The 9814-nt window shown below is 47.7% G+C and overlaps 1 protein-coding gene across 5 annotated transcripts; it reads right to left on the reverse strand.

Moving 5' to 3' along the window:
• Positions 1 to 828: 828 nt before the first annotated feature.
• Positions 829 to 8886, reverse strand: ZBTB14 (zinc finger and BTB domain containing 14). 5 transcript variants are annotated; one of them, XM_055705498.1, is made up of 5 exons: positions 8147 to 8886; positions 8015 to 8105; positions 7109 to 7963; positions 4661 to 4741; positions 829 to 4178 (listed from the first exon to the last, which is right to left on the reverse strand). In XM_055705498.1, exons 4-5 carry the CDS (start codon positions 4661 to 4663, stop codon positions 2835 to 2837), a joined length of 1347 nt encoding a protein of 448 aa, XP_055561473.1. In that variant the 5' UTR covers positions 4664 to 4741; positions 7109 to 7963; positions 8015 to 8105; positions 8147 to 8886; the 3' UTR covers positions 829 to 2834. The 5 variants fall into 5 exon arrangements, with proteins under 5 accessions (XP_055561473.1, XP_055561472.1, XP_027660842.1 ...); XM_055705497.1 differs by having other exon boundaries at positions 7109 to 8105; XM_027805041.2 differs by lacking the exons at positions 7109 to 7963; positions 8015 to 8105 and having other exon boundaries at positions 8420 to 8886.
• Positions 8887 to 9814: the final 928 nt, after the last annotated feature.

Consider the following 9814-nt stretch of genomic DNA (forward strand, 5'->3'; position numbering starts at 1 on the left):
ACATGGAAGCAATTCCATTGGTTTGACTGAATTTGTTCCTATGACACACTGTTAAGACCAAGCCTCATGTAAGGTGTTTACGCCTGTCCAAGGAACATGCAATGATAACACTTGTTCCTGCCTCTGCACACTTTTGTACTAGAATATGTGTAATATCAACCTGTCCCAGTTTTAAAGAGCGACAAACGTCATGCAACCCTTACTGCTGCAACCCTGTATAACTCTTACAGCTGTAAACTTTATAGCAGAATTTACTCTGACGTAAAACAATGTTAACACTTTCAGCTGTGATTTTTAACGCACACCTGCTTTTCTATAACAATTTCAAATCCACAGCCTGACTGCTTGTGCTTAAATGTCAGAGGGCAATTTTCTTTAACTGTAAGCTCTGAGCTCTGTCCTTCCATTCAAGCATCTGCTGTCCCAGTGAGCTTCATTTTCATTTATTACTTTCCAAAAAAACCAATGAAGCTCTTCTTGAGAAGTTACTTAGCTTATCCCTCAGCTTCAAGGCAGAATTAACTGTATTTATACCATTCCTAACAGATGTTTGTCCAAGTCGTTCTTGAATATTGTCACTAGTTGGGGATTGCAGTGCCTCCTCAGTCATTCTGTTCTAATAATTCATTACTCAACCCTTCAAAAGTTTTTTTCTAATGTCTAACATAAACGTTCACAGCTGTAATTTAAGCTCATTACTCCTTCATAAGAGATCTTGAGAAAATTTACTCTCTTCATCTTTTAAATTCCTGAACTCTCATCACAACAGATCTCCTTTGTACAGTCTTAACAATCCCAATTTTATCATCTAAGAAAAAGTGAACACAATTTTAGGTAAGAAAACATAGCAAGACTAATATATTTAGAAAAAAGTAGATCCCATTTTGGACCTACCAATTTTATATCTATGATCATATACAGTAAAACATTTTAACAATGGTCATTTATCATGTTCCTCAAGAGAACCAATAAAATGCAATGAATACACATCCTTTGATGTTGCACAGATACAAAATGTATAGTTTGTTTACAAACTAATATTACTGAATGTAAAATGAAGCAACATTTTAAAAAAATATATCGGTAAAGGTCCAAAGTTTACATTTTCTAAAATATTAAGTTCATGTTTTATTTACAGACTAGCTTTCAAACAGCTATTGGCATTTTAAGATAACTGCTTAACTTGATGAATACATGAATAAAATGAAGCTGTAAAAAAACCCAACCAAATAAAAAAAAAAAAACAACCAATAATCAAAGTTCCATATAACAGTTCCAAAAACACTATTTTCAATTTCTACTTAGAAAAAAGCAAGATGTGATCTACCACACAGTAACTTACCAGAAACTGGTCTAACACTTTCATATGCTATATGTATCGCAAGTGACCAATGCTACCCAACCACATGCCCAAGGGTGTGTTTTTTTGCCCATTCCAACTTCAAATGAAGTTTTGACAACAGTTGTAGTATTTACAAATTTAAAATAAAGGCTCGATAACCCTTTGGATTACATTACCACTGTTACTGTGTCTTCTATTGTTGACTACATGTAGAAGACTGCAATCCAAAGACCACTTATTTTGACTCTGTGAGTTAAAAGTTAAATTAGCAGCATCTACCCCAGCTTGCCTGAAAAAACAAAACAGGCAACTAAGTAACAGTCTGTTAGCGAACACTGATTATGGATCAATAACAACTGAAGTTGATGACTAAAGTCTTGCGCTTGCCGAGAGATGGTGGGTCAGAAGGCAGAAGTTTTAAAATTTGAGCAGAACCTATTAGCCCGTATGGCCAGCCTGAACGCTGCAGGCAGGTGTGCAACAGCCCATGGCTGTGCTCTGCAACTCCAGAGGTCTGGCAGTGACACCTGGTCACTCAGCGGAACAGCTAATTCTCCTGTGCTGCCAGAAACACTCCTTTGCAACTGTGCTAGGTTAGGTGAGCTGAAAGCTGCATAATAAAAACTACAGCCTCAGGCTGTGTTAGCTTTAACTAATTTCTGATGGGTCTAAGTAAGGAAGATGCCTCCTCCACGCTGCACCCTATTTCCTTTGTGGCTCTGTCTCATCTCTGGCAGCCTGCATAAGAGTGAGTGCAGAAATAAAAGAGGCAGACTCTTTTCCCCACAGAGGGACTGGTGAATGCCATGACCTTCTGCTTTGCCAGCCAGGACCACTGTGAACAATGCAGGCTTTTCCAGGAAAGCAAGTATTTAATTAAACTTGCCACCTTAATTAAAATAAGAGGATATCTGAGGGAATGGACTAAGAAGCAATTTCATTTTGATCACCGTCCCCCCTTACACCCTTGTTGTACAACCCCTAGCACCTACTTAGGTGAAAAAAGGAGCAATTAAAAAGCTTAGGGAATCAACATCTGTTTCTCAAAAAACGCAGGTATAACACCTTCATAATTATGAAAAGCAAGTATATTCTTTCCATCTTTGTTATTTTCTGAGATCCCAACGTTTTCAAACTTAAATCACTGAATTAAATGTCTACATTGTATGCAGTATTCCACACAGGATGAAAAAACACCAGTTGGTGATGATCCCTGTTTGATAGAGAACTTGATCGTATTCTCAAATAAATCGGGATATTAGTGCATTATGCTGCTAATGACAACAAAACAGATTCATTTTCTAAGAATATCCATCTCTGAAATGCTTTAAAATACTTAACCAAGCAATGCTATCTGTTCCTATGTGGCATCCAAATCCTCTAAAAATATGTTTTCTTGAAAAGATAATTCTCAGTCTAAACGTATACCAATGATAGATTTTGCTCATTGTCATTTTTTATATTATTTCTGATAAAGTTCCCGCTTTAGTTTTTAACTACAAGCTATAGTTTCTAATTGCTGCTCTGCTTCAGCAGCCATAGCTGCTGCCTGTAACTGTTCTGTTTCACTCTGGATGGAATTGGCTGTAGTAACTTGTTTTCTTTCACTGTGCATATTGTTCTCATGCCTTTTTAGATCAGATGCCTTAGCAAATGCTTTAGTGCAGGAACTGCAGACAAAAGGTTTCTCTCCTCGGTGTCTTCTTTCATGGTCTTTGAGATGGGACTTGTGCTTGAAAGCTTTATCACACATATGGCATGCAAACGGCCTCTCGTTACTGTGAACTCTTTCATGCTTTTTTAGATCCGGTGCACGAATAAAAGACTTTCCACATACCTCACAACTGTAAGGCTTGTAACCTGTATGTATTTTCAGGTGCTCTTTCAAATGAGCTTGCGTGGTAAAGCCCTTTGTACACATTTCACAAACAAATGGTCTATCAGCAGTGTGTAGCTTTTCATGCTTTCTCAATCGCGCTTCATCAGAAAAGGTCTTACCACAAGCCTGACATACAATGTGTTCCCTGTGACCATAAAGCAAATACTCAAACTTCATATCCCCAGCTGCTGTGGTCCAGCCTGGTGTCTGTTCGTCTTTCACTTCACTTATGCCATCATTAAATGTCAAAGCCTGAGGGGTCTGAGATCCTAAGTCTTTTGATTCGGTTGTTTCCATAGGCTCCACTTCTTGGCCATAGCAGTTTACTTTTCGAACCTCTTCACTTCCCAACTCCTTCAGAATTGCCTCTTGCACTCTCAGGGTAGTGGTAGGTGATTTTCCATCTTCCTGACTTGGTGGAGTTCCTTCCACTGTCACATCTGATGGACTGTCATCATGATCTCCAATTTCTTCCACCTCATCATCTTGAGTATCATTAGGTTCCCCCATAGGACGGTTTATTTTTAGACAGTACTTGCTCTTGGACTGTGTGTTTTCTTCAGGACTGGATACATCACGTTTTTGAGAGCAGAGTTTATCTAGAAATCGAATACCAAGAATCTGGCCTGAAGACATCATCAAATTTACATCCTCTTTCTTAACAGAAATCTTTGCAGTATACATGTAATTGAGAACTTCCTCAAAAATATCAGAACGAAGAAAATCTATTTCTATTACTGATGAACTATCAACTTCCAGTTTTTTGAAAAGTTTTTTGAAGTAGGTACTGCAGGCAGCAAGCACACACCTATGTGCTCTGAATTTAACATCTTCAACCACGATAGCTATGTCACAGAATTCTCCTTCCAATCGTTGTTCATTTAATGTTTTCAGAAACACGGTTTTGTGATCGTCATCATTATATTTAATGGTTTCAGACATACTGATGAAAAACTCCTGTAAAATAACAAGGGAAAGTGTCGTCATTTTTATGAAGTACTCCAAGTCATAAAATCCCAACAGTTGATGTGATTTACATGCTCAAAGAACTGCCAATTTGTTTTTTGGTTTGTTCTTTTTTTGCTTAATATAACCAGGAAAAGCCTTTCAAATTATAAAAGCATTATTCTCAAACTTGTAAATTTGTAAAATTGTGAATACATAAAGTTCTTTCCCTAGGTTATACACTTTAGAGGATACACAGTGATTTATAAAGGACAAACTTTTGCATCAATATACTAATTTATTCAAATATTTATTGATTCAGTTACCTGAAACTGGAACCTGTGAAGTTGCAATTCCCAATAAATGTATGATCCAACTGCAGCAGAAGTCATTCTTATAGCTAAAGGAAAAGTTAATACTAAAAAACATATACAAAATACTCTAAATGTGTCAGCATAACAAACTAAAGGTGAAATATCAAATATAAGCCTTACCATGAACAATGCAGGAAATTTTCTGAACAAATGATTGTTAAATATTTGACAGATTAGCCCTTACAATGGGCTGCCTTCAGCCTGAAAGACAGAAAGATAATAACATTTTAAGAAATGATAAAATCTATTTCAAAAATTGTTTTAAATTAATGTTAAAAGATGGCATTTTCAACTGTTTAAAATTACACAAAATGCACTGTTAAAACACCCAGATATTTTGACTGGTTCTACAGATGACTGCATAAATTGATCTGATAGTGCTGTTGTCATAAACCATGTGTTTACCTTCCTCTGCCTACTTCCCTGAATCCGCTTTCTTGTTACTTACTTTGCACTACATCCAAGTCTGAAAAACCTCTACAGGAATCACTACAGTTAACTCAGCAACCAACCTATCAAAAAGGTGATGAGTCTTCTGCTCAATCAGTGAGCTGAGCAAGCCTAGCAGAGGGTCTGGCAAGCAGACCAAGCATCCCAAAAGACAGCAGTCTGGGCTGCAGATGGACACGCATCCAGGACCTGAGAAAGAGACACCAAAGATACCAAGTCTCCAAACAGTGGAGATGCTGGAACAGCTAAAGGATGATCCAGAACACCTAAATTACTCAATCCCAAACTCCCACAGGCATCCAATTGTGACAGAAGCAGGAAATGCAGCGAAGAGGAGGGAAATTTAATATTCAGTTCAGAACAAATCCTCCATCACCTGGCACAGAGCTACTGGGAACTCCTTTCTTAAATTCTAATTTATACTTGACCCTATACAAAATGAAAGCAGATGACAGGTATGCAACTTCCACTCTTGATGCTGGGTGTTCAGCACGGTACGGGAACACCTGCCCCCCCACAAATACCTCTGGATGTCTGGAATCTCAGCATATAGTGCCACTGGCTACAAAAAACCCGAGGAAAGCCAAAATTCTTTTCTTAGTACTAAATAATCAGATGTTAAGATAGCCTGACAAGAACTGTATAAATGTTTGAAATACATTATAAATGTAACATATAAATGTTTGAAATACGCACACCCCCCAAACCCCAAGAAACAGTGTGTATTTTTCTGGGCTGTCCCAGTCTACCATCCCAGGAAAATGCATTGCTCCAGCACCAAAGAGGGCAGGACAAACAATTATTTCAACAGGATCCACTTAGAGTTCTTTTCTGGGGAAAAACGCTGCCTTCTTTTTAAGCAAACAGCAAAAGTCACTGCTAATAATCTAGCAGCGATCCCACCCTGTGCTGTTAAAGAATACCCAATTTTGCGGCAATTCTGTTGAGATTTCCTAAGCCATAGCCAAATACAGGCGAAGTAATCGGCTGAAAGTGGTGTTGACAGGGGTGTGTAACTGGTGAAAGAAACAAAGTTACTGCTCTGCGAGTGCGGGCACTTGACCAGAGCACCCCGAGCACTGACCCAAGGCAGGGGGAACCCGTTGCCGCTCGCCCACCCGCCTGTGCCGCGGGGTCACCCGTCACTGCTGCGCACACGCACACTTGTTACACAGCGACACCACCGCAGGGACGGGGGGCAACGTGTCCGGGGCTGTAACTGCTCTCGCAGCTCCTGTCCGCCGCCGTCCGAGCCCGGCTCGGTGCCTCGGCCACTCCGGCTCTGGCGGCTCTGCAGGCGGGCGGCCGCGGCGCTGCCGTGCCCGTGCCCGCGGAGGCAGCCGGGCGCACGCCGCTCCACGCACCCGCCGGCGAGGACGCGGCGCAGGCGCGGGTTCCCGGCGGGCCCAGCCCTGCCGGGCCGCCGCGGCCCGCTCGTCGCCGCCGCCGCCACGGGAACCCGCGGCTGCCGGCGCGGCCCTGGGCTGGAGACCACGCCCGCGCTCCCGGCCCGTCGTCGGGGGCGCCCGCGAGCAGCAGGCGGCCGCTCTCCGGAGCGAGCCCGGCGCTACCCCCGCCCCGCGCCGCCTCGCGGGGCTGCGCGGGCACGGCGCCCCCATCCCCCTCGCCCCAACGGCTCTCGCGCGGCGCCCGCCCCGCCGGTGGCGGCGGTCGAGGCGACGTCAGGCTCCCGCCGCCGCCAGGCCGCGGCCGCGCGCCCCTTTGTTGCGGCCGCCGCGCGGGGCCCGCGCGCCCCAGCGTGCGCATCCGTCGCTGGCCGTGTCCGTGTTCTCCGCCTCGCCCTCCCCCCGCCCGCCCGCCCGCCCGCCGCGCGCGGGAGGCAGGCGCGCGACGGCTCCGAGCTGCTGACGGCGGCGGGCGCGCCCGCGGCGCCTCCATCTCACCCAGCGCGAGCTGCCTGGGCTTTAACGGCTGCGGCCGGCAGCAGCCGGGCTGCTGGAGGCGGCGGCAGCAGTGAGCGGGGGAGGGGAGGGGGGGAGGAAAAGGAGGAGGCGGAGGAGGGAGGGGGCGCGCGAGGGAGAGCGCGCGCGCGCAGAGCCACGGCGGCCCTGCCGCCGGGCGGGGGGGGAGGGGAACGGGGAGAGGGCTCGCGCTTACCTGCCGCCCGCGCGCGCGCGGAACCGCACTTCCCGGGGAGCGCGGGGGGCTGCCGCTGCCGCCGCTGCCGCCGCGCGGGAGGGGGCCGGGGAGGGGGGGCAGGGAGGGAGGGAGGAGGGGGGAATTTGGGGAGGGGGGCTGGGGGGGGGGTCTGCGCGCGTCTCTCTGGCCGTCACCGCCGCCTCCTGCACGAGCACTCAGTGCGCGCGCGCGCCCCGGGGGCGGGGGTACGTGCATGCGCGGTGCGAGCAGGGCGCGCCGGTGCCGGGGAGCGTGGAGGAGGCGGAGGAGGTGGGGAGGGGAGCGCGCCGGACCCATCTCCCTTTTCGGGGGGCCCGCGCGGCGGCGGCGGCGGACGGGCGGGGGAGGGGGCCGGGGGCGCGCACGGCGGCGCCTTAGGGCGGCCCTCGCCGAACGGGCGCCGCGGAGTCGCTCCTGCCGCGCCGCGGGCACCCGCCTCGCCGCGCCTGCGCCCGCGTGTGCGAGCCCGGCGTCCCCGCCCCCTCGCACGGCGGCGAGCGCAGCCGCCAGGCGGGAGAAGGGGCCCGAGGCGGCCGGCGCCGAGGCCGTTGAGCGGCGCTCGGAGGGGCGGGGCCGCGCGCCGGGCACGCCCCGCGGGCGGGAAGGGGCGCTCGCCCCCGGCGGCGGCGCGGAAGCCAGAGGCGGCAGCGGGGTGTCGCGCTCGGCTCCTGCAGCGCCCGTGCCGCGGTTCCGCGCGAGGAGCGGCGGGGCCCCGCGGGGGGCGGGGCTGGGGGCTGAGTTTAGGCGGGAATTTTAAAAATCGGTGATCTCGCGGGCGAGCGTCGGCGGCGCTCCCGGCCGTCAGAGAGCCGGACGCCGCGGGTGGCGGCCGTGCTGCCGCGCGGGGCCGCGGTTACGGGTCGCGGCGCGCTTCGGCCCCTCCACGTCCGCAGCGTCCTCTCCGCGGCACTGACGGGGAAAGGTGGCTGCCGGCTGCAATCCGCGGCGGGCGGTCACTGCTCCCTTGCTTAAAAACCTGGGGGGGTGATTTTTAGCAAAATAACACGATCAACAAACCTGGGGGGGTGATTTTTAGCAAAATAACACGATCAACAGAAAGAAAGAAAAGCTGTTCCTGCACCACTCATCTTCCACCTCCCATTTTTTTCCCAGAAGCAGTTCACACAGCGCTAGCCTGACGGCACAGCGTTCGCTTAACAGATCTGTGGATAAACAAAACCTGAACATGTTGCTCTTAATGTAAAAGGCAGCAGTTCTGCTAGAAAAGAAAATGAAATCTCAAGGTAATAACTAGTTGTGTTGGAAATTACAGCCATTTAAACAGGTTACCGGAATAGCAGAATCATACTCTGGGAGCAACGCGGTGACTTTTCGCCAGGTTGATAACTCCTGCCCCTTCCTGAGTCACCTCTGTGATGTGGTTGTGTAATGCACTGTGGTGAAAGTTTATTAAGTAATGATTGGTTACTGCTCATGGAAAAGTCTTTGATCATGTATTTAATTAGGGATTGTTTAACTTGCACAGGGAGCTCAAGGACAACTTTAAATCGGAGTTAATGAATCTGACAGGTGGTGCTTGTTCTGAGCCCCCTGAACAGGCAGTATATGAGCGGGACCATCCGGACGATAAATACCGTGTGCAGCTGTGTCGTGAGAGTAACTCAACCACACTCGGGCATCTGGCCAGCGTCCCTGGCGTGTGTGGACCTAATGGATCATGAGACAGTGCACACCTGCACTTGGCACAAATTTAAAAGCTTGCATACAGTGGGTATGTAAGCTGGTTTTGTTTTCGCTGAGGCAGGCAAGCTCCGGGACTGGGTCGGAAGCCTCACCTACGGGTGGATGCTCTGTGTAGGAGCTTCCCAGTTACCGAGACTCCTGGCATCAGCTGCAGCGAGGCTTCCCAGCTGAAGTGTGGGCCTGGGTGGTGTTACTAAGGTGGTAATCGGTGATGTATCTTTTTCTTAATCACTGTAATGCTTTGCAGTAATGATTTGATGCATCGCTCCTATTGCTCTTTTATCATATTGTGCATAATAACTAGTACTGTTTCTTTTTATCATATTGCATGCTGTTTTCCTTTATTATATTCTAATATAATAAACATTTATTTTTATATTTTATTTGGAGTCCATTTTTGCTTAGTATCCAGTCAGTCAGCAAAACATGCACTAACATTTGTAGTGAATTGCTCTCCAGCTGGATTGCTCTGTCTTTATTACTATTATTAATGAAAAGATTTTATGTTTTCTACCCATATTTAGATATAATTAAATGAAGTCCCTATTTAGCCTGGGCAGTCAAAACTGCCGAGCTCCTTCTTGTAGTAACATTGGTGATTTGCATTCAGAAGGCAGAACTGTCTTAAATCTTTTATTTCTGAGTCCTGTGCCAGAATTCCCTCCAGAGTGGAATGAGCTTTCCTGTTTTTTTCTTCAGCAGTGCCTCAAACACTCCTGTAATAACCTCATGAGTCTTTAGAAACATGTAAGTGCAAAGTTTACTATGCTGACCAGCAAATTATGCCTCTTCATTTTGTCATGCTCTCTGTTTCTGCTCTACCTGTGCAGCGCCTGGCACAGTATGGGTATGCTTAATACCTAGGTCCAGGTTCTACAGTAATGCAAGTGGAAGAATTAAACTCCTGGTGGAGAAAAGTGTGGTGTCATAGGAAAGGTATGGCTATCCGTTTTTCCTGTCTGTTTTCCTGTGTCATAGGCT

Source organism: Falco cherrug, chromosome 3 (genome assembly GCF_023634085.1).
Source record: "Falco cherrug isolate bFalChe1 chromosome 3, bFalChe1.pri, whole genome shotgun sequence".
NCBI classification, from domain to species: domain Eukaryota; kingdom Metazoa; phylum Chordata; class Aves; order Falconiformes; family Falconidae; genus Falco; species Falco cherrug.